Source organism: Aquarana catesbeiana, linkage group LG01 (genome assembly GCF_042186555.1).
Source record: "Aquarana catesbeiana isolate 2022-GZ linkage group LG01, ASM4218655v1, whole genome shotgun sequence".
Classification (NCBI taxonomy): domain Eukaryota; kingdom Metazoa; phylum Chordata; class Amphibia; order Anura; family Ranidae; genus Aquarana; species Aquarana catesbeiana.
The window spans coordinates 809167223-809192186 of record NC_133324.1 but is presented as its reverse complement, the minus strand read 5'-3'; the positions used below and the strand labels follow the sequence as shown (position 1 = coordinate 809192186).

Genomic DNA, 24964 nt, shown 5'->3' with positions numbered 1-24964 from the left:
TGTTTGTTAATACAGGGTCAGGAACGATTGTCCCCACCTTAAAGTGGATGTAAACCCACTCTCATAATTTCTTAATTACATTCTAAATTAATATAGTGCTTATCTATAAGGATATACATGCCTCATGCATGTATCCTTACCTGTCAAATATCCCCCCTTTAGCTGTTTGGAGCCCTGCAACATTCCAGATTCTGTGAGAGGGTCTGTTGTCCAGGGCTCGGTGGGTGGAGTTGTGATGTCATTAGACTCCCCGCCCAACTCTACACTCCCCTTGGCCAGGCATCATATGCCCCATGATCACTAACATCCAGTCAAAACCCAGGAAAGTCACCACATGACTTCAGCTTGCCCAATCATGCTGTGGTGTGGAGTAGCCAATCCCCGGAGAGCTGGAGAAGAAAGGAGAAGGGATGTGAAGTACACAGAATGCCTCTCTCACACTTGTGCATGAGATAAGGCAATCACCTGTCACTCACAGCAAGGGGGAAGAAACAGACACTTATTTCTCTGTGTGTCTGTTTTTATCTTACTGAAAAAAGATAAGAGGACTGCTCAGAGCTAGATTAACTCTCCATGGCAAGACTGGGCACAGATGAAATGACATCCTCTGCTGTGACAGATATGAGTCTTAATTAAAACATTTTTTGGGGGTTTAAATCCACTAAAAAAAATATAATGCTTTTTGCTCAAATTTTCAAGCGTTTTTTGAATGACTGCAAGTTTAGAAACTGACCGTCTATATTGTTTTTTTCTTTACTAGTATAAAATCTACAATATACAGTATAAACAAAGCGCTTAACACTAAGGCTACTTTCACACTGGGACGGTAAAGCGCCTCTAATTTTACCGGCGCTTTACCACTGTAATAGCGCTGCTTTTCGGCTGCTAGCGGGGCGAAAAGTGTGAAAGCACTCGGGCTTTCACACTGGGGCTGCAGGGGAGCTGTTTTGAGGCATTTTACAGGCGCTATTTTTAGCCCTTTAGCACCTGAAAAACACCTCAGTGTGAAAGTAGCCTAAACACTTTGTAGAGCATTCTGAGCTTTCTAATAGGATGACTCAGCGGTAGCTTTTTACTTGTAGGCTGTGTCTCTCTGATTTGATGCTCTATATAGAGCCATATGAACTAAAGACAAGGATGGTGTTATGCCTTCCCTCTGATTCAGCATGTGAATTCTACATCAAAGCTGAATGTCAAGAGAATAGAACACACTCTCCTTGTAGCTCTTAAACTCCATCTGCTAGCTGCTCGAATTTGAAAAATTCATATACAGTATTTTTCATAGTTACCTATGTAACGCTTACCCCCAGAGGGGTCAATGGAAATATACTGGGTCTCCCTTACCAGATGCTGCCAGTCCCAGATGCCAGTTCCAGAGCACACCAACAAAACACAGGCTCAATTTAGGGGTGTTTGTTTGAAGATTTATTGCAGTACTTGAACACAGACAGGTAGAGAGATAAGTGTTCAGGATACTCCAAAACATAAGAGGACAGATTCTAGGGCAAAGCCCTCAGTAGCAGCCTTAAGTATTGTTGGAGGTAGAGGGGACAGCCAGCTAGTCTGAGACTCTGTAAGGGCATTCACAGTTCTTGTAGAAACCTCTAGTGTTTAATCCTCAAAGCACAAGCACACCTGGAGCTCTAGGCAAAAGGTCCTACTCAGTCAGAGACAGCTCCCCAACCAACTACCTTGAGACACTTATAAGTGAAAGGGGTCCTTCTCCAGCCTAGTTTCCTAAGGTAGTGTTCTCCAGTAAGTTTTTTTAAGGTCAGGTTCCTCCAGGGCCCTCAGGCAAGCACATGCTGAGGCCTAACTGCAATGACTCTAAAGTGACACAGGCTGCCTCGCAGGGGCAGAGGTCCCTGAAGAGAGAGAGCTGACAGACACTTCCAAACCCTTATCTTCTTCCCAGCCACACCTTCTGGGCCCCACTCCCAGGGATTGGCTAAGTATTCAGTTAAGGGTCAGTTAAGTATTCATAACTCAGTGGCTGACCCTCCTACTCTTCTTCTGGAAGCTTCTCCCAGAGGCAGGCAGACCTAGAACATACATTTCTGCTCAGCTAGGTACAACACAGCCAAAAACTCAATTTGATCAACCTAAGGTAGGACGCTACATCTAAAAATAATTTAAAAATATTTTGGCCGCGACAAAACTGAGATCTAGTTATAGATAGTGCTAGGTGGGCTAGTCATCTTCTGGTTTCTTATGTGTCCTAGGTTCTTCATCATTGAGACCTTCTTGCAATCATTACCAGCTCTATTCTTGTCCACCTGGGAGTTCTGGGTGTTACCACCCACCTTTTGAGTGTTTCAGCATCAACCAAAAAATGTACCTATAAAATACCTCAATTTTATAAAAATATTTACCGATAGAAATTTTGGCTTCCATCCGAACGTCTCTGAAAAACTGTCCAGCCCCCTCCCTCAGACATGTCGCAGTACGCATAGAATGATGTATTGCTTTGCAATGGTTTAATCTTGTAAAAGCCACTCTGTTTATGTCCATCGTTGTAAATGTCACCACAGTCTGACCAAAAAGCAAAAAAAAAAAAAGAAGAATGACAGAAGATGAATTTGTGACTAGACTAATAAAGACTGTGACACTGGTGTATAATTGCCAATTTTTATCTGCATTTTGTTACATATTCAGATTCTTCTATATAGAAAGATGAGAAGTATAAAAATAGCTGTTTTTTCTCATTAATATCACTGGACAACACTAATACAATATGAAGGGAAAGTTCTAGCAGTGCCCACGTTACTTCCTGCTGACTTGGACATTGCCCATTTGTTGAGAAGCTAATGCCCTGTACACACGACCGGAATAAACTCCAAAGGTTTCTCCGACGGAACTCCGACGGAATTCCGCTCAAGCGGTCTTGCCTACACATGGTCACACCAAAGTCTGACCGTCCAGAATGCGGTGACGTACAACACGTATGACTGGACTAGAAAAAGGAAGTTCAATAGCCAGTAGCCAACAATAGCTTCCATCTTGTGCTTTCTTTAGAGGATGCGTCGTTTTTGGTATATCGGAACAGCATACAGACGAGCGGTTTTCCAGACAGGAATTGGCTCCGTCGGAAATATTTAGAACATGTTCCATTTCTAGGTCCGTCAGGCATCATGTGTATGCCTGATGAGGCATACGCATGATCAGAATAGATGATGAAAAGCTTCCGTCGGACTTTTTCTGTCAGACATTCCGCTCGTGTGTACGCGGCATAAGAGTCCTGTATTAAACTCTCAGAGCTTAAAGTGCAGCTGGTCACTTGCCAAGAGAGAAGGTTGCGATAACTAGTTTACATTACAGGACACGGTGCTGCTGATGATCATGAGACAGTGGATTTAGGTATGAAAACAAGGCTGATTGTTTATGACCCTAAAATGGTTGATGAGCCAAGAACAGGTGGAGTAACTTCGAAAACTTTTTGTCTACCCTGGAATTTAGCTGTAACCCTCCAGCATCTATTAAAAATGACAGTAATACATAGAAAGTAAAGTAAAGCCTCACTCAGATCTACTATAGAATTTATATTTTTTTAAGTTGATGGATGATCAAAGAAATGGCCGAGAACAATATTAATACTGTTAAAGTGAGTTGGCCCCAAAATGGTTTGGTTCACTGTTAAAGAAAAAAAATAGTATAATCACCTCATCAGGTGCCCATGTCTCCTATCTTTCATCTGGGATTGTTCCATACTTCAGCCCCTATGTCACCTGTATAGTGATGTAGGGGTTAGCGGATGGAAGCACAGCATATGGAAGAAGTGCCCCAGAAGTGTCAAATGCTGAAAAGTCTGGTGGAGGCTGCAGCACTTGAACGAAGAGGCCACCAGAGTTGTAAATATTTTTTCTCTTCCTTTGCTGGGTCAGGGAACTGCTTTGGACATATGGTCAAGACTGAAGATAATTCCAACTAGCATTAATTACATCTAGACTGGTAAAATTATATAACCCAATGCAAAATGAAAAGGACCCTAAGGACCCATTTGCACTATACATTGCATTAACACATGCGTTTTGTGGATTTAGAAGATCTGTGTTAAGGCTCCTATTAATTTTGTATGGGCTGAGTGCATTTCTCAATGCATGAAAAAACAGACCTGCAACTTTTTTTTTTCTTTAACAGGTAAAAGTTTTATTACATGTAATGCAGCAAACATAGGCCTGCAACTTTTTAATGCGGCACCCCATAATACATCTGTATGTTGTGGTGGGCTATAGTGTAGATGGATATTGCTGTACTGTACAGTATATGTGCATTGGAATGGCATTCATTCTGAGTAGAATTAAAAAATATATACCTAACTTACCACATATTACCCCAACTCATACATCAAACACATATCAACAAATTAAAAACATAGTGTGTCTGGTTGCCTCTCCTCCACAGTTGTCAGCGGTTGGGTGAGCACTGGCACAGAATGGCAGCAATTATTAACTCCTATTGCACTTAAACCCAAACACAACCCATCAATTTAAATGTTTCCCAAAACCATTATATTCAATGCATGCTATGAATGATAACTGTTACATTTGGTTCTGCTCTCAACCAAACTGTCAAGCCAACAAATTGGTGTCATAGCTTATCACATGTGAAGCACAATGGCAACTGTAGATCAGAGGAGGGTTTAGTTCCGCTTTAATGCATATCCAAAATTTAGACATAAGCAGTCTTCCAAGCTTCAAATATGCAAACAAATGATAGAAGCTTGCATTTAAAGATCTAAATAGATCTTCAATTGTATTCTTTTAACAGAAATGTTATTTATACAGATTTTACCATTTAGGGCAAATTATCAGGTTGTTGTTGCTCCGCTACTAAAATGTATCTTCCCTACACCCCCCTACCTCCCTCCCAACCTCCTTCCCTGTTCACCCTCCAGGGGCCAGATTAGAAAGCTCTGTGTATGCTTTTACAGTGCCTTGGAAAAGTATTCATGCCCCTTGAAATTTTCCACATTTTGTCATGTTACAATCAAAAAAGTAACTGTATTTTATTGGGATGTTATGTTATAGACCAAAGTGGCACATAATTCTAAAGTGGAAGGAAAATGATAAATGGTTTTCAAAATGTTTTACAAATAAATATGTGAAAAGTGTGGCGTGCATTTGTATTCAGCCCCCTTTACTCTGATACTCCTAACTAAAATCAAGTGGAACCAATTGCCTTCAGAAGTCACCAAATTAGTAAATAGAGCCTACCTGTGTGTAATTTATTCTCAGTATAAATACAGCTGTTCTGTGAAGCCCTCAGAGGTTTGTTAGAGAACCTTAGTGAACAAGCTACATCATGAAGGCCAAGGATCGCACCAGACTGGTTAGGGATACAGATGTGGAGAAGTTTAATGCAGGGTTAGATTATAAAAAAATATCCCAAGCTTTGAACATCTCACGGAGCACTGTTCAATCCATCATTCGAAAATCGAAAGAGTATGGCACAACTGCAAACCTACCAAGACATGGCTGTCCACCTAAACTGACAGGGCAGGCAAGGAGAGCATTATTCAGAGAAGGAGCCAAGAGGCCCATGTTAACTCTGGAGGAACTGTAGAGATCCACAGCTCAGGTGGGAGAATCTGTCTAGAAACTATTAGTCCTGCACTCCAAAAATGAATGAATGAACTACCTATGAGCTACCTATGCAAACTGAATCGCCTTAGGGCACTTTTTGCCGCCGGTGTCCATCTGCGGCAAAATCTGGCCTTTATGGAAGAGTGGCAAGAACAAAGCCATTGTTGAAAAAAAACCATATAAATTCCCGTTTGCAGTTTGAGAGAAGCCATGTGGGGGACACAGCAAACATGTGGAAGAAGGTGCTCTGGTCAGATGAGACCAAAAATGAACTTTTTGGCCTAAAAGCAAAATGCTATGTGTGGTGGAAAACTAACACTACACATCACCCTGAATACACCATTCTCACCGTAAAACATGGTAGTGGCAGCATCATGTTGTGGGGATGCTTTTCTTCTGCATGGACTGTAATGATGTGAATGATGTGTAGGCTTTATGTTATACTTCAAGTTCAATTGTTATGCCTAGTTCCTTTTACATGTTAGGAAACAGTTAACAGTTTTAGTTATGTGATCTGGGGGTGGGGAGCTGTGGTAGTTGTAAGATGGATGCTGCTGAATCAACACCAGGCTCATGCTCAAGCTCATTGCTGTCTAACCTATACTTGGTGTTAAAACATCACATGGACAGGGAAGCTGGTCAAACTTGATGGGAAGATGGATGGAGCCAAATACAGGGTAATCTTAGAAGAAAACCTGTTACAGTCTGCAAAAGACTTGAGACCGGGGTGGTGGTTCACCTTCCAGCAGGACAAAGACCCTAAACATACAGCCAGAGTTACAATGGGATGGTTTAGATCAAAGCATATTCATGTGTTAGAATGGCCCAGTCAAAGGCCAAACCTAAATCCAATTGAGAATCTGTGGCAAGACTTGAAAATTGCTGTTCGCAGAAGCTCTCCATCCAATGTGACAGAGCTTGAACTATTTTGTAAAGAGGATTGGGCAAATATGTCATTCTCTAGATGTGCAAAGCTGGTAGAGACATACCCAAAAAGACTTGTAGCTGTAATTGCAGCAAAAGGTGGTTCTACAAAGTATTCACTCAAGGAGGCAGAATACAAATGCACGCCACACTTTTCAGATATTTATTTGTAAAAAAATGTTTAAAACCATTTATCATTTTCCTTCGACTTCAAAATTATGTGCCACTTTGTGTTGGTCTATCACATAAAATCCCAATAAGATACATTTACGTTTTTGGTTGTAACATGAACAAATGTGGAAAATTTCAAGGGGTATGAATACTTTTTCAAGGCACTGTAAGTTAGTCTGCGTTAGAGCTTACAATGGATCTTCCCCCTGCACTTACCTGGCATTGCATGGGCCTGCTCCCCTAAGCAAACAAGATAGCATAGAAGCACAGGAAAGGTAAATATTATTTGCAGAGGAGGTGGACTTTAAAGAATACCTCTTAATTTGCTGCAAATCGAAAAAAATGATAGGTTTGAGGGTGAATAAGTCCAGAATCATACATGATGTATTAACTACAGTTTGCTATTCTCAAATCGGCAAAAAATAATCTCTCATTGGCAGCTATAGTTTACTGTTCATTCTAGATTACTCTTTGCCTTGCTGAATATGTGCAATGATCTTAGTGGAAAATACTATACAAAAGATTAAAAAAAAAAAGGAAAGTAGAATGAACTTACCTGCATAGCTTCGTGTTTCTCCTAGGTTGATGACTAACATATCATCTCCCCGATCCATAAACTGCAGCTCCCTTTCTCGTAATAGATTCTCAATCTTTATTTGCTGCAACTTGGTTTGCTGTTCAAGAAGCCTCACTTGGGCCTTTAATCTCAGCTGTTCTTGTAAACAGACATCCAAAGCCTTCCATAACAGAAACACAAGATATTTTTTTAAGGAACTAAATAAAATAAACTAAACGATAATGCAAACAACAATGATAATATGAATTCCCCGGTAGCATAAACATAATTCCAATACCAATGTTGGATGCACTGTACTAATCAAGGTCACAAAGTAGATGGCTACTGCGAAAGAAATGTATCTGCAGTTTGCAACAAGTATTTTAAAAGAAATGAGATGAGTACTTAAAGGATTCCAAAGTTGCAAAGGAGCCCTAGCTTTATACATTTAAAGAGAAAATCCAACATGACTTTGGGGTTAAGTTTGTCAGACCCAGTTGGGTCTTCCTTGTTGTCTCCATCTTGATGTACTTATGCAGTAAAAAGCAGTGTATATGAAAAGAAGTCTAACCGGTTTTCATAGGTCTCTGATTTTCACAATGTATTTCCTAGAACTACTACTAGTTTTTTTTTTATTTCTGCCTCGTTCCCCATTTCTACTCACTCCCTGCCACACAGACAACCATAACTGGAAGTAAAGGGAAAGCTTTTCATATAGAGAGCAACATTTAAAAAAAAAACTACTTTCTCCTTACTCTACCTGAAACAAAAAAATAAATACATTTTGGCTACAGATGAACAATTTGGGATTTTTATGTGGCATACCCGGGTAGCTTACATTCTGTATGTAAAATACTGGGATCCTAATGCTTAACATCCCATTCTAAAAATAAAAACATGATGCCTTGAGGGACATGCTTTTTATAGAGCTGTAGAAGGAAGATATAAAATAAATAAATAATGCATCCATCTAATCCATGGGTGCTCATGTGTGGTCCTCCAGCTGTTACGGAAGTCCCATCATGCCTTTGCCTTTGGGAGTCATGCTTGCAACTGTTAGCCTTGCAATGCTTCATGGTAATTGTAGTTCTGCAACAGCTGGAGGGCCACAGGTTGAGTACCCAAGATATCATTATCACATAATAAAATGTATTTTTTAATGAAAACGCTGACTTTGACATGGTATTAGCCTCTTGAAATGCCTGTTCAGCAGGGATGGAAAGTGAGAGGAATTAACAGTACAAGAAGCCAATCAGTTCATCTGACACAGGGGCGTACCAATGGGGGGGGGGTTGCCACGCAGTGGGGAGTGTTAATTGCATCGCTATGGGGGTGACACCATCCCAAGGGCGGCTAGAACCCTGGCTGTTCCCTTTGGCAGTTTTCTTGTGGTCAGAACACCCCCGGCGCCGTGGCCATGCTAGCCTGGGCCGGTCTGTGTTTTCCTCCTTGCTCCTCCCACCACTGCTGTGCTGCCGAGTCAGGCCTGGGCGGCGCGGCTGCTGGTGTGTCCTCCGGAGTCCGGACCTCCCTAGCTGCCACCCGGGTGTACCTGAGGCTGAGCCAACTGCCCACCCTGGGGGGGAGGGGTTGCGGACTGCAATGGCAGTGTCCTCCATCGCCCAAGGTGAGCTTGTGGTAATGGAGTGGGGGTGTGGGTTGACATTGTGTCCGCCACGCAGTCACTTTAGCCACCCTGAGCTGGTGTGAGAATATGGAGAGGTGTTTGTGTCTGCCACCCTGAGCTGGTCTGATGAGGCTGTATTGATTGGCACTGGTGATGCTGCATTGATGGGCACTGGTGAGGCTGCATTGATGGGCACTGGTGAGGCTGCATTGATGAACACTGATGGGCACTGGTGAGGCTGTATTGATGGGCACTGATTGGCAATGGTGAGGCTAAACTGATGGGCATTGGTGAGGCTGCATTGATGGGCACTGGTGAGGCTGCACTGCTGGGCACTAATGAGGCTGCATTGATGGGCATTGATGGGCACTGATGGGCATTGGTGAGGCTGTACTGGTGGGCAATGATTGGCACTGGTGAAGCTGCACTGATGGGCACTGGTGAGGATGCATTGATCTCTTGTATCATGTCCTCAGTCTCTGACCATCTCCTGTACCATGTCTGCAGTCTCTGACCATCTCTTGTATCATGCCTTCAGTCTCTGACCACCTCCTGTACCATATCCACAGTCTCTGACCATCTCTTGTATCATTTCTGGAGTCTCTGACCATCTCCTGTACCATGTCCACAGTCTCTGACAATCTCTTGTATCATGTCTGCAGTCTCTGACCATCTCCTGTAGTATGTCTGCAGTCTCTGACCATCTCCTGTAGTATGTCTGTAGCCTCTGACCATCTCTTGTATCATGTCCACAGTCTCTGACCATCTCCTGTATCATGTCCTCAGTCTCTAACCATCTTCTGTGGTATGTCTGCAATCTCTTACTTGAACTTAAACACATTGCTAATAGTATTAGCTATCTGGTTATGCCAAAGGTAGGACTGTGCAGGGGAGGCAGAGAGTAAAAGGGGGACTGCGATGGGGGGCTGTGAAATTTGTGCAATAAATATTTTTGAAAACATTACAAATTTTTGTGGGAGTTTTTATATTTTAAAGTTGGGGGGGAGGCGGGCAGGTGTCAAATGCTCTAGGTAGGCCTCTGTGCTGACAAGAAGCATGCTGATAGGAGGAGAAAGCAGAGTGACAGAGAGATGAACTCAACACTGTGCTGCTTCTTCTTTCACTGTCCACCCACAGGCTGTGGTAGGTCCAGAATGACCTGTGCTGAGAGGAATGTGCTTTAATGATCATCAGATCATAGGTCACCAGATTAAGGACGTCTAATGGCAAAAAAGTACTTTAGGAGGAATCTTTGCATTAAAGCTGAACATTGTAGCAAAAGCTAGTTGTGTTATGTTATCTTTTAATGGGCTATTCAGTTGTATCTTGTTGTTTTTGGCTGAAAGTTCTGCAGGACTGTTTGGATTTATGAGTCTCAAGATGCACTTTGGCAAATTCAAAATTGTAGTAGAACTATGTTGCTTGGCTAGGTATTACAGTTTCTTCTGGTCTGACCACAGATTTAGCCATATTAATGGAAATACAAATCCACATCCGGTAAATGTTTACTGGTGACATCTCAAAAGTTCTAGTGTTATGGTCATGAGCTAAAACAGACCTCCCAGGAAATGCTTACATTTTTGTAATAAGCTTTCCAAAACCAACAGCTTGGAATAACACTAGGGTCATTTAAGAACCATTTGAAGGGTTCCAGGGGAGCATGCTGTCATAATTGAAGCAGCACTCCAGTCACAAACACATCTTTATAAAGTCTAGCATGTGTCAGCACCAGCAATGATAACCCTCTGACAAAATTCCTAGCATGTGTCAAGACCAGCAATGATCCACCCCAGCAAGCGAAAGGGCCAGCAATGATAACTCCCAACAAGTGTCAGTGCTAGTAATAAAAATCCCCAGCAAATATCAGGACCAACAATGAAATTTCACAGGACATCTCTCCTAGCAAATGTCAGGATGAGCAATAACCCACTGCACAATAATAACCCTTTAGCAGCAATAATAACCGGGTGCCATCATCACGCCAAGCTGGGGTGCTGCTCCAGGTTAAGTGGATGCTGGATCTTTGGATCTTACCCAGCTACAATTTTATGTGCATTTGATACAGAGGATCGCATAACAAAGACCGCTGCAGAGGAATACTCCCTTAACAGGGAAGGCACTTCAGGATGGTTTATAACCTGTCCAGCAACGAGATTTGTGCAGGAAGATACAGCTGCGATATCCAAATACCTGCATGACCTTCCATAATAGAAGGTCCATCACTTTTGGTAAGAGCACATCTTGACCCTTATAGTTGGTGACATCACAAGATGGAGGATTTTTTTGGATTTGTGCCAGACAAGCACTTCAGTCTGATGTTCGATCATCTGGATATATGGTGTCTTCACTCAGCTTGTGTTGCTGAATTGGACTTTTAAGAGCACCTTTTGGACATTCTTTATTGTTTATTAATATTAAGCGCAACTTTATTTATTCTTTATACATTATTTGTGTTATATCTCACAATTTTTGTTGCTGCTATTTTGCTTTTATAGACACAAGTGCAGTATTGTCATTTTATATTTCAACAATAATAACCCTATCACTGTATATAACCCCCACTTTCCCCAGCAATTTTAACCCGCTGTCCCGAAAAACAACCCCCAGCACAATAACAGCCCTTAGTAACAATATTAAAAAGTATGTAAATCAAACATTTCATATTCCTCATATGTGCCTTCTGTACCATATACCTGTATGAAAATGTATCCTGTTCTCTTTGTATTGTTTCCTTTTGTGTGAAATCCCTGGTGTTCCTGCCAGTCTTTCCAATTCCCTATTAAAAACTGACCACGTTGTGGTCACCCTGCTTTTCTCCAATGACCAGACTTGTCCTGACACCCCCCCTCCTGCAAAGCCATTCACTGGGAAGCTTAGTGTACTGCTATTTCTCCTCCCTTAGCTCACATGGAGCTGAGAACAGATGGAATGTGATCTTTCATGAAAAAAAGGGGAAATAAAGTTATTTATATCAGTACATAAATGTTTTGCCTTTCATTTCCATTTTAAACTGAATGGGTTGTTTTACAAGGTGATCGTTTACAATCACTTTAGCCCCCACTGTTCCCAGCAATAATACCAACTCCACTATTAACTTCTATAATTACCTCCAGCAGCAATAATAACCCCCAGCAATGATAATAACTCCTACTGTCACCAAAAATAACCCCCAGCAATGATAATAACTCCTACTGTCACCAAAACTAACCCCCAGCAATGATAATAACTCCTACTGTCACCAAAACTAACCCCCGGCAATGATAATAACTCCTACTGTCACCAAAAATAACCCCCAGCAGCAATATTACCTCCTGCAATGATAATACTCCCCACTGTCCCCAGCAATAATAACCCTCACTGTCACCAAAAACAACCCCCAGCAGTAATAATAACCCCAGCAAAAATAACCCTCACTGTCCTCAGCAATAATACAACCCCCAATATTCCCAGCAATAATAACCTCCAACAGCAATAATAACAACCCACACTGTCCCCAACAATAATAACCCCTCACTGCCACAAAAATAATAAACCCCAGCTGCAATAATAACCCCCAAATAGAATAACCCCAGTAATAACAACCCCAGCAGCAATGATAACCCCAATGCCCCCAGCCTTAATACCCCTCTTGCACACAGACACTCATAAGAATGAGAGTCTCCATCTGGGGATCTCCCTCAGGAGGTGTCAATTAGGGGGTCTCTCACTCTCACTTTCACTTATACTCTCTCTGTCCATTAGGGGGTCCTCCATCAGGGGGTTTTTCCCCCTATACACACAGAAAACCCCTAGAATCTATGCTGCCTGCATTAGGGTGTGCACACCAAAGCTCAAAGCAGCATCGGATTGTGGGTGTGGCAAATTGCTTTACAGTGGGAGGGGCTTAAAGGGACATGGTTACATGTACCCATAAAATATGCTTTTGGTTCTCCCTCCCCCCAGTAGGGCCCTTTCACACTGATACAATAAAATGGTATTCCCGCGCTACCAATAATGTGCGAATTTTAAAATAAAGCTTCAACACTGAAGGAAATGTCAGAACCAAAAAAGAAATGTAAAATAGAAGTAGTGCTGCACTATAATCTAATTGATGTGCAGAATCAGGTGCAAAAGTGCTAAATTAAAGATGTAAATGGAAGAGGCAATATAAAGAGGTCAATATACATCAAATCTCTGGCAATATGAAAATTTAACGCATGCCCTGTAAATTCTTCCAATAAAAAAACGATAATAATATGTATCAATATTATTCCTGTATGATTCCTGACAGTAGGCAAATCACATGCTCAGAGGATTCTTCATAACACAGTGATAAAAGATATCCATAAAATGTGCAAGCAAAGTGAAGATGAATAGTGCTCAGTAAAACGTGCACTAAAATGACAATTTCTAAAATACTAAAAAATAGTGATAAATCCTAGAAAAACATATAAGAGCGTACACAAAAAAATATTTTCCACATAAATATATGCCGCAAAAGTCCTTATGAGTGAAAATGAATAGAATAAAAATTAATAAAATAAATGGTGTCCATATAAGGTGCAGGATGAATGAGTGACTGGATATTAGCAGTGTCAGCAGAGAATGACAAAGTGCTGGTGCTGGTGGTAGTTTTCTGACACAGAGTGCTGATGGTATGTGACTTCCTGACTCCTGTGCAGCACAGTGTATAGATGTCCCCTTACCTTACTGCTGTAAGGTAACAGCATATGGGTATATCTCAGTGTGTCTGCTGGTAAGTTCCCAGTCTGGCGTGTCCGGCTCAACTGATGTGTGTCTCTAGTCTGCAATCAGAGTCCCCTTTGTCCCTGGTATGTCCGCACCAAATGACCCACTCAGTGGGGCATGGGAAATGTAAAGAGGGATGCAACGATAGTGTAGTATTTTCCAAAATGTATTTGTAAACAGCAAAAGTAAAATCAAGGTACTCACAATAAAAAGTATCAAAACAGGTATGTAAAAACGAGCTGCGAGCTCGCCCACGTCACTTCCGGTGCTTCGTGTTCGCGCACGTGTTCGTCACTGTCACGTGACTTCATCAGGGGATTCTTTCACACTGATGCGGTGTGGTTTTCTCGCCCCATGGATGCAGTGCAGTGTAACCGTGGGGCGGTCATGTGGGTTAGCTGCAGTTTGCCATAGACCTCTATTGTGTCTCAAGATTTTTGTGCGCTTTGTGAAACAAAAAATTTAAAGTGCTGTATTTTCAGAAAGTGCATCAAAACCGTGGGACATAATAGAAGTCTTAACCTAGACGAAAACCACGGGTACACTGTGCTGCACCCTTGGTGTGGGAAAACTGCACTGCATTAATCTGAAAGCCAAGCTGACCGTTAATTACTACTGACCTCTGAACTCTCCATTAATTACTACTGGCCCTGGAACTCTGCTTCACTTACTACTGACCTCTAAGTCACTTCTAAGCTCTGCGTCACTTACTACATAGTTCAAATTTCAGTGCTATGTGATGCAGAGTTCAGAGGTCAGTGCTAAGTGAGGCAGAGTTCAGAGGCCAGTGCTAAGTGAGGCAGAGTTCAGAGGTCAGTGCTAAGTAAGGCAGAGTTGTGAGATCAGTGCTAAGTGAGGCAGAGTTCTGAGATCAGTGCTAAGTGAGGCAGAGTTCAGAGGTCAGTGCTAAGTGAGGCAGAGTTCAGAGGTCAGTGCTAAGTGAGGCAGAGTTCAGAGGTCAGTGCTAAGTGAGGCAGAGTTCTGAGATAAGTGCTAAGTGAGGCAAAGTTCTGAGATAAGTGCTAAGTGAGGCAGAGTTCTGAGATCAGTGCTAAGTGAGGCAGAGGTCAGAGCTAAGTGAGGCACAGTTCAGAGGTCAGAGCTAAGTGAGGCACAGTTCAGAGGTAAGTGCTAAGTGAGGCAGAGGTCAGAGCTAAGTGAGGCACAGTTCAGAGGTCAGAGCTAAGTGAGGCACAGTTCAGAGGTCAGAGCTAAGTGAAGCACAGTTCAGAGGTAAGTGCTAAGTGAGGCACAGTTCAGAGGTTAGAGCTAAGTGAGGTAGAGTTCAGAGGTAAGTGCTAAGTGAGGTAGAGTTCAGAGGTCAGTGCTAAGTGAGGTAGAGTTCAGAGGTAAGTGCTAAGTGAAGCAGAGTTCTGAGATCGGTGCTAAGTGAGGCAGAGGTCAGAGCTAAGTGAGGCACAGTTCAGAGGTCAGAGCTAAGTGAGGCACAGTTCAGAGGTTAGAGCTAAGTGAGGTAGAGTTCAGAGGTAAGTGCTAAGTGAGGTAGAGTTCAGAGGTCAGTGCTAAGTGAGGTAGAGTTCAGAGGTAAGTGCTAAGTGAAGCAGAGTTCTGAGATCGGTGCTAAGTGAGGCAGAGGTCAGAGCTAAGTGAGGCAGAGTTCAAAGGTCAGTGCTAAGTGAGGCAGAAGTTAGGGGTCAGTACTAAGTGAGGCAGAGTTCAGAGGTCAAAGCTAAGTGAGGCAGAGTTTAGAGGTCAAAGCTAAGACCCCTTTCACACTGGGGCGGTTTTCAGGCGCTTTAGCACTGAAAATAACCTCTGCTAAGCGCCTGAAAACAGCCTCCCATTCATTCAAGTGTGACTCTTCACACTCGGGTGGTGCGCTTGTGGGACGTTCCGTAAAGTCCTGCAAGCAGCCTCTTTGAAGTAGGTTGGGATCGCTGTATTTAGCGCTCCCAAAATGCCCTGCTCATTGGAATGAATGGGCAGCGCTTCCAAAGAGCCTGAAAAGCGCTTTGGAAGCTTAGCAACACGGTAGTTTTTAACCACTTCAATACCGGGCACTTATACACCTTTCTGCCCAGGACATTTTTCAGATTTTAGCTCTGTCAGACTTTGAATGACCATTGCACGGTCATGCTACACTGTACCCAAAATAAATTTTTACCATTTTCTTCCCACAAATAGAGCTTTCTTCTGGCGGTATTTGATCACCACTGCGGTTTTTATTTTTTGCTAAACAAACTAAAAAAGACCAACATTTTTGAAAAAAAAAAGTTTTTCTTTGTTATAAAATTTTGTTTTCTCCTTCACTAACGGGCACTGATGAGGCTGCACTAATAGGCACTGATGAGGCGGCACTGATGGGCACTGATTAGGTGGCACAGATAAGGTGGCACTGATGAGGCGGCACTAATATGTAGAATTGATGGGCACTGATAGGCGGCACTGATGGGCACCGATAGGCGGCACTGATATGCAGCACTGATAGGCACTAATAGGTGGCACTGATAGGCGGCACTGATAGGCAGCACTGATGAGAAGGTACTGGCAGGCATTACTGATGGGCATCTGAAGGGCACTGACAGGCGTTACTGATGGGGCACTGATTGGCACTTTTATGGCCACTGATTGGCACTGTTATGGGCACTAATTGGCACTTTGATGGGCACTGACAGGCGTTCCTGATGGGGCACTGACTGACAGCTGATGGGCAATGATTGGCATTGTTGTGGCACATCTGATGGGAGCTGTGCTGATATTCAATGTGCTGATTATCAGCGCAGACCCCCCCTCTGACAGGGAGAGACGATCGTTTACAGGCACTTTCTGGTACACGCTGTGATCAGCTCGGCTTGATTGGTCACAGCTGATCATGTGGTAAGTGTTGCAGAGTGCGATTGTTAGGTGCAGTGGAGTCAATTCAGATCAGACGTTGTGGAGTAACAGGAACTGACTTCTTTATTGGAACATAACTGGCAAGAAGTACACAGATATCACCTCACATGGTAAGAAGAACACAGACAGGAAAAAGAAACCAACAAGTACAACACTATGCACAGGAAATACAATATATCATAGAAAACTGCACAGCACAGCATACCACTGAGCATTAGCGACATCTAGTGTCCTGTTTGAGAACTGCAGTTAATAGGCTAAGCTGAAATCTGTTGTATCTCCAACACCCTTTCTCAACAGTTAAGGCTTAGTCTGTTAAACCTATCTTCTTTGTAAGCCTTGAATGTCTTTCAGCGGTCAGGGGCTTTGTAAGGATATCTGCTGTCATATCCTCGGTTGGGCAATAAAGTAACTCAAGAAGACCTTGCTCTTGAAGATCCCTAAGAAAGTTAAACTTCACATCAATGTGCTTGGTTCTTGAATGAACTCCTTCCATGTGCGCAAGTACAAGGCATCCTTGATTGTCCTCATAGATTTCTGTTGGTCCCAACTGTGGTTGACCCAAGTCTGTTAATAACTGTCTTAGCCATATAACTTCTTGACTTGCCTGCGCTGCAGCGACATATTCTGCTTCAGTAGACAACAGTGTAACAGAGAGTTGCTTTCTACTAGTCCAACTGATGGCACCACTTGACAGAAAGAATAAGTAGCCACTGGTAGATTTTCTGTCACTGGTGTCTCCTGCCCAGTCAGCATCCACAAATCCTGTTAGGGTGATTTCATCACTTGCTGGTAACTTTAACTTGTAGTGCGAAGTCCCTTTCAGATAGCGAATGATTCGCTTTACAGCATTCCAGTCCTTTTTACTTGGCATCGAAACCTTTCTGCATAGGATTCCAACAGTTTCTGCAATGTCCGGCCTTGTAGCAGTAGTAAGGTACAGCAATTTCCCTATTGCTTTTCTGTATTGAGTATTAGTAGGTAATGGGTTAAATTTCCTTTAGGTAGTTGGTTTCCATGGGAGACTTTACTGGTTTGGCGTCTTCCATTCCAAATATTTCAATTATTTCTTGTATATTGTGTCTTTGGTTCAGAAGAAAGCTGCCATCTTCCTCTCTCTCGATCTGGATTCCGAGGTAATTTTTTATGTTGCGAAGATCTTTGGTGTCAAAGTGCTGATTTCGTTTTTTCAGTATTTCTGCTTCATCCCTTTCTTGCTCAAAACAAATCAGGATATCATCCACATAAATGAGCATATAGACCCATCGATTTGCCAATTTCTTTGTGTATAAGCAGGGGTCTGCTTTACTCCTTAGAAAGTTTTGATGTGTAAGCACTTCATTTATTTTTATATTCCAAGCCCTGGCTGCTTGCTTTAGACCATATATACTCCTGCGAAGTTTGCATACTAGGTCTGACCTTTGTTTGTCTTTGAATCCTGGCGGCTGTTCCATGTAAATATCTTCTGTTAAATCGCCATGTAGAAACGCGGTTTTCACATCAAAATGTTTCACTTGCATTTTCCTTATGGCGGATATTGTCAGTAAAGTCCGTATTGTAGTGTGCTTGACTACTGGTGCAAACGTGTCATCATAGTCCTCTCCGTATTTTTGAGAATAACCCTTGGCTACTAGTCTTGCTTTGTACCATTCAATTGTGCCATCTGCATTGTATTTCACTTTAAAAGTCCATTTACAGCCTATGGCTTTCCTTCCGGGTGGTAGTTCTGTAAGTGTCCATGTTTTGGTGTCATGCATGGATTTCATCTCTTTCTCAGAACCCTTTATCCATTTACGTGCTTCTTGTTCTGGAAGTTGAGATATGTTTTCCCAGCTCGCAGGTTCGTTGATACTGGCAGTACTTGCTTTGTAGGAGAGACGTATAGGTGGTTTACCGGTATTTTCTCTTGTTGAACGTCTCGTTTTTGTGTCGGAGTCTTCTTGTTTCTGCTCTTCAGTGCTGGCTGAGTCTGCACTTACTTCAACTGTTTGTTCGGAAGTTACAGAGATGGGCTGATCAATGTCAGTTTGCTCTTCTATTCTCGTTTCTACTGTTGTCATTACATTGTCTCTTAAATCTTCAACAAAAGTTATGCTGTTGCTAATGGTAACCTTGTTGTTTTTGGGATTTAGGATTCTGTAACCCTTAACATTGTCACTGTATCCAACGAAGATACCTTCAAACGCTCTGTTCTGGAGTTTGGTGCGTTTTTCTTCAGGTATGTAGATGAATGCTTTGCATCCAAAAACTCTTATGCCCCGTACACACAGTCGGACTTTGTTCGGACATTCCGACAACAAAATCCTAGGATTTTTTCCGACGAATGTTGGCTCAAAACTTGTTTTGCGTACACACGGTCGCACAAAGTTGTCGGAATTTCCGATCGCCAAGAACGCGGTGACGTACACCACGTACGACGAGACTAGAAAAGGCCAGTTCAGAACCAAGCACGGCACCCTTTGGGCTCCTTTTGCTAATCTCGTGTTAGTAAAAGTTTGGTGAGAGACGATTCGCGCTTTTTCAGACTCGTGGCTTTCAGATCGTTTTCTGCCGTTCAGTTTGTGCTTGTGGGTTTGTATTTGCTCTTCAGTGCGTGCAGTCAGTTCATATCGGAGTTTTCTGTGCGATCTTGCCCGCTCGTTGCTGTTTTTCAGGTCGCTCTTCACAGGCCTTGCTGTTCTTCAGTGCGTTCTGTTACTTCGTTCTGAGCAGCCGACCATTTTCTAGCCATGTTTCGTATGCGTACTCCTCGTAGAGTTCGTGCTGTGCGGGGGCTTGGTGTTGGGGTCCTGACCTTGACACAAGTCCAGTCCATGAACAGGGTGGGGAGGAGTTCATGGACCAAGAATTGGTTGCTCCAGCGTGACCAGTTCTCTCATATGCCTTTGCTCCGTGAGATCCGTGAGAATAATCCTGATGATTTCAGGAACTTTCTCAGGATGACGGACCCCGTGTTTCACCGTTTGTTGGCTTTGCTGACCCCTTATATTAGCAGGCAGGATACCTGCATGAGGCAAGCCATCACTCCGGAGCAGAGGTTGGTCGCTACCTTGCGGTATTTGGCCACAGGGAGAAGCCTGCAGGACCTCAAGTTCTCGACAGGCATCTCCCCCCAGGCTCTTCTTTGTGGACATTTACTGCTTGTGTTTGTTTGAGCTGACCCTGACAGAAATGTGTGGAGTGCAGAAAATGTTGTGATTGTGTAACCTTATACAAAGCACTGTTGGCTGTTATTTACTAAATGCAAAGACACTTTTCACTACAAGTGCACTTGCAACTGCACTGAAACTGCACTTGTAGTGCAAAGTGGATTTGCCCTTAGGAAATAACCCCATTTTCTCATAAAACAACAATTATTACATCACCGCAAAAGTGTTGTAGCGTTGAGACAATAATCCACACATTCTTGATGAACAATCTTTTTAATACCTGCACAATCACATGTGCATTTACCAAAGGTTTTTCTGACAAACCAACATGTTTGTTGTATAACAATTTTTGTGGTGTCATTATCCTAAATCAAAATGTGCATTTTATAGAAAACAGGCCTGTGTAAAACCCACAAGAAAGACACAAATCTTGATCTTACAAAGTTCACATTTGGTAGAACTGGAAGGCAATATCAGACATGAGTATTTAGAACTGTGTTTGATATTGCGTTCAGATGGGGGGAAATCACCCCTGGAAAAGCCAAATTTGGAAGATGCACACAAATTTCACAATGTCAACATGTGCTAGCTGCCATCACGGGGGATCAAGGGATGTGTTTTGGGGGAAAAAGCCCTTCCTCACCGCTACTTTATTATTGAGGAAGGTGTTGCACCCCCAAAACGCGTCCATTGATCCTCCGTGATGGCAGATAGCACATGTTGGCACACTGTGTGCATCCTCCAAATTTGGCTTTGGGAAAAATCACAAAAACATTTAGCACATTGTAGCACACAAAAGAAGAAAGTGATTTGGAGGGGTTTTAAACTCGCCCCAAAACATCAATGATGTTTTTATATTTTGGAATAACATCATTGATGTTTTGCTTGATGTTTTCCAATTGTAAATTACACCCCATGATCTCCCCGATCACGATCTGGGCACTTTCGGATGTGAAAGGATCTGGATCCACAACCTCACGATCACCTAAAAAGAGAGGAAACCCAAAATAAATTAGGTCTAAAAAATATGCCGCCATCCATCTCTTATCTGAGCCTGTGGTCGCAGACACTCACCCGTTGTGGTGACTACTTCCACCACGTCTTCCACACTCCTGCTCATCTTGTGTTGGGGAGATTTCCCCTTCTTCCAGGGGGGGGGGGCTCTGGTCTCCTTGGATGAGGGGTGTCCTCCGAGTCTTTTCTCCCCTATGTAAAACAAAAATGGTATAATTAGCACACAGATATTTAATGTCAGAACTATAAAGATGAAACATTGCTTGGAAGTGGGGTACAATTGTCTATTTTAGCAGAGTTCCAAGATGTAGCTTTTTTAGTGTGCTTTGTCAAGCTGCAATACTTTACCTGTTTGGTAAAAGCTTCACAGATGTAGCCCCCCCTATAGTATACACTGGAGCACCTGTGTGCCCCCCCTAATAAAAATGGTGTTCTTGTGTCCCACACTAGTGCTCCAGTGTCCAGATGTGAAAACAGCTGCTCAGTGTCCTCTCCTTACACACAATCTAGTTTGCATTTCATTCTAGTAACAAAGCCATCTACACAACCCAATTCTTTGAAGACAAGTATAGGGCGTCAAAATAGTGGCCAAATGCATATGGCCTAAACAATGGTATTTTATCGTCCGAAATAACAATGTGTGATCCGAACGAATAATGTGCCCATGAACATGAAAGTTGCCATTTTAAACTGTACAACAGTTCCTAAAAGCACATGGAGCAGCACGAACGTAATAAACATAAAGAATAGGAACACAGTACAACTACTTACTTTTTTGCAGCAATCTCCGGATCTTTCTGTACTGCTCGTGTTCTCGTAATTTCAGGTCCGACCACCGCTTCCTGAGCTGATCTTTCGATTGTCGTACCCCGAATTTCCGGTGCAGACTCCTGACCACTTTCGCCATGATCTTGGCCTTTCTGACATTGGGGTTGGGGTAAGGCCCATACTTTCCATCATAGTCGGCCTTCTTCAGGATGTCCACCATCTCCAACATCTCCCCAAAGGACATATTTGAGTCCTTTAATCACCTTCTGGATCGGGACGTTTCAGGCTCCAGCCTTTCCTCCTCCTCCTCCTCGTTGCTACAATTAGCACGATCCTGCTGTCTATCCGCCATGTGCTCTTCCCCCACTGCGCCGAACGAAAAGGGGCGGGGAATAGACTAGAAAGAACGTCAGGGGCGGGCGGAGTTATACGCATGCGCAGTGTGTATAAATCGTAACGCGCGCGTCTTACGTACGATCTGTGAGCAGAGGAAGGAGCATCGGAGACGCCAATCGTGCTAACGAAGGTAGGATCTAAACTTGGGCCTATACTGCTTCGAAATGGAAGCCTATATTGTAACAAGATTAGGGGAGTTTGGCCTGACATTAGGCTTTGTCTTGTGTTGTGTCTTACAGAGAAAATGGATGGGTTCAACGACCACAATTTCCTGCCCCTGTTCATAGACAGGTACAGGGAGCTGCCCTGTCTGTGGCAAGTGAGACACCCCCACTATAATCACAAACAGAAGAGGCAGGCAGCGCTGGAGAAACTGCTGGAGTTGGTGAAGCCGGTGGTCCCCACAGCAACCATCCCTTATTTGAAAGCTAAAATTGGTGGCCTGAGGAGCACTTATCTTAGGGAGCGCAAGAAGGTCACAGATTCCCAGAGGTCCGGAGCTGCAGCAGATGACGTTTATGTCCCCAGGCTGTGGTACTATGAGAGACTGCGATTTCTGTCAGACCACACTGAAGTCAGGGAATCCCTCTCCACTCTTCCTTCCACCCCAGCTGAGGCTTCCGATGGCCAACCTGGGCCTTCCAGCCAGGAAGAAATGGAGGAGCCCAGCTGGAGTCAGGTATAGCATTCTTCTACAGATTTCTGGGCAATAAATAAATGATGTTTATTAGATGTTATTATTGATCACTAATTGCTGATTAAAAAAAGTGCTTTACATATCAATAGACAGTAGTGGGCACCCAAAATTGGGAAAAGAATGAAAACTGCTGGGCTCAGAAGGATAGTCTGTTATATTTGTTAACATTCAATTTGCAGCAGTCAGGAGGTGAAAATTGTGTGTGATTGATGAATAAAAAAACTAAAACTATGTCCCTTTTTCATACACAGGAAGACCTCAGCCAGGAGGAGGCTGTGGAATGTGGCAGTCAGGAGGAGGCGGGGATTATTAGTGTCAGCCAGGAGGAGGCGGGGATTAGTGGCAGCCAGGAGGAGGCGGGGCTAAGTGGCAGCCAAGAGAAGCCTGGGACAAGTCGCAGCCTGACTGAGTCTCAGGTCCCTCCCCTCCGCCTGCCATATAAACGAGCCAGGAAGGCCACTCCGAGTCCCGTGCAGGATTCAGCGTACAGGCTGATCCAGGAGGCTTCTGCGTCCCTCAGAGCCTTCCCCAGTCCTGAAGAGGCCTTTGCCTGCATGGCTGCCACAAAATTGCAGGGCATACAGGAGGGTCAACGCAAGATCTCTGAGGACCTGATTTATAAAGTCCTTCGTAAGGGGGAGAGTGGGGAACTGACACACAAGACGGATGTCATTGAGAGGGACGATCCTCCTCCTCCTCCTGCTGCCACAACTCCACCACCACAGCCAAAGCCTGTAAGGAAGCGTGGAAGGAAGACCAAAGAGTGATGGCCCTGGGTTCAGTCTGGTCTGACAGAAGATGCAGTCTCTCGTATGACCACAGCCTGGGGACACAGATGTCATCTGCTGCTTTCCGGATCTCTGGGACTTCTGGACCACACTGCCCTCCCTTATGATATGGACTCCTCAGGCCACCAATTTTGCTTTTAAATAATTGATGTCTGCCCTGGGGGTCCCAGGCTTCGCCCACTTCTGCAGTTTCTCCAGCGTTGCCTCCCTCTTTGTTTATAGTTGTGAGCCCTTACTAAAATTTTTTTGGGTAAATTCTACTCTCCTGTGTGTGTTTTCATCCAAAAAGGACAGTTTGTTGGTGACGATTCAGGTACATTTCTAAAGTACAATGTGAAATTAACAAGGGACAACAACACCAAACAATCTCCTACAGATTTAATAGAACAACATATCAATGGTGTTGTGGGAACTTGTCACCAAAAACACACACAAACATTTTCGGGAATACAAATCAAAATCACCAAAAAAATAAAAAATAAAAAAGAGAAACACAAAAAAAGAATCTACATTAAAGTCCAAAAAAAACAAAAAATGTTGTTGTCAGATGTGAGAAATCAAAATATATTGAGGGAATCCCGATAAATAGTAACGAAATAAGTTTGTGAGAAGTGTGTGTGAATATGAGCAGCAAAACTACTTAATTCTTGTCACATTATAAAGAAGAAGAGAGTGTGCTGTATTAAACCATTTTGAACATTGCAGCGTGACGAAAGTGCTGTATCCATTCCGAACGCTACGTTTACCAGAACGAGCTGTCCCGTGTCGGAATTTCTTCTGAGCATGCGTGGCACTTTGTGCGTCGGAACAGGCCACACACGGTCGGAATTGACGCAATCGGATTTTGTTGTCGAAAAATTTTATCTCCTGCTGTCCAACTTTGTGTGTTGGAAAATCCGATGGAAAATGTCCGATGGCGCCCACACACGGTCGGAATTTCCGACAACACGCTCCGATCGGACATTGTCCATCGGAAAATCCGACCGTGTGTACGGGGCATTAGGTGTTTTACACTTGGCTTCTCATTGTGTCATAGTTAATATGGGGTTTTCTCCACTGTTCTGGAAAGTAGTCTGTTCTGCAAATATGTAGCTGTCATGGCTGCCTCACCCCAGTATTTTTGTGGTAGTCCAGAGTCTGTCAGCATACATCTGATCATTTCAGTCAGAGTTCTATTCTTTCTTTCAGCTACTCCATTTTGTTCTGGTGTATACGGGACTGTCTTTTGATGTTCTATTCCATTCTGTTTTAAGTACTCTTGTATCTTACTTCCTGTGAATTCACCTCCATTATCGCTCCGAAGTATGAGAGGCTTCCTCTGAAACTTGTTACTGGACTTTGTTATATAGTCTTTTAATTTGTCGAAAACTTCACTCTTGTGTTGCATTAGGTAGGTGACTGTGTATCTTGAATAGTCGTCCATGAAAGTCACTATGTACCTGTTGCCTCCAGGTGTGGGTGGTTTAGAGGACCACACACGTCACTGTGAACTAAGTCAAGTGGTCTTGAAACTCTCTTCTGACTGACTTTGGGAAGTGTTGCTCTTGTTGCTTTGGATTTAATGCAACATTCACACTTAACAGTAACTGGACAAGGGGATACTGTTAGATCCCTTGTCAGATTTCTCCTTTGTAGTTCCTGTATGCATTCTGGGTGTCTGTGACCTAGACATCTGTGCCATATATGTATACAGTCATTGTGCTTGTGT

The 24964-nt window shown here is 43.2% G+C and overlaps 1 protein-coding gene across 1 annotated transcript in view; it reads right to left on the bottom strand.

Moving 5' to 3' along the window:
* Positions 1-24964, bottom strand: part of FGL1 (fibrinogen like 1) — a 101067-nt gene that overhangs the window by 29362 nt on the left and 46741 nt on the right. The window contains exons 3-4 of the mRNA XM_073607984.1: positions 7234-7414; positions 2373-2532 (exon numbers count right to left, since the gene is read on the bottom strand). Coding sequence (XP_073464085.1) covers positions 2373-2532; positions 7234-7414 — 341 coding nt within the window. The remainder of the gene's footprint in view (positions 1-2372; positions 2533-7233; positions 7415-24964) is intronic.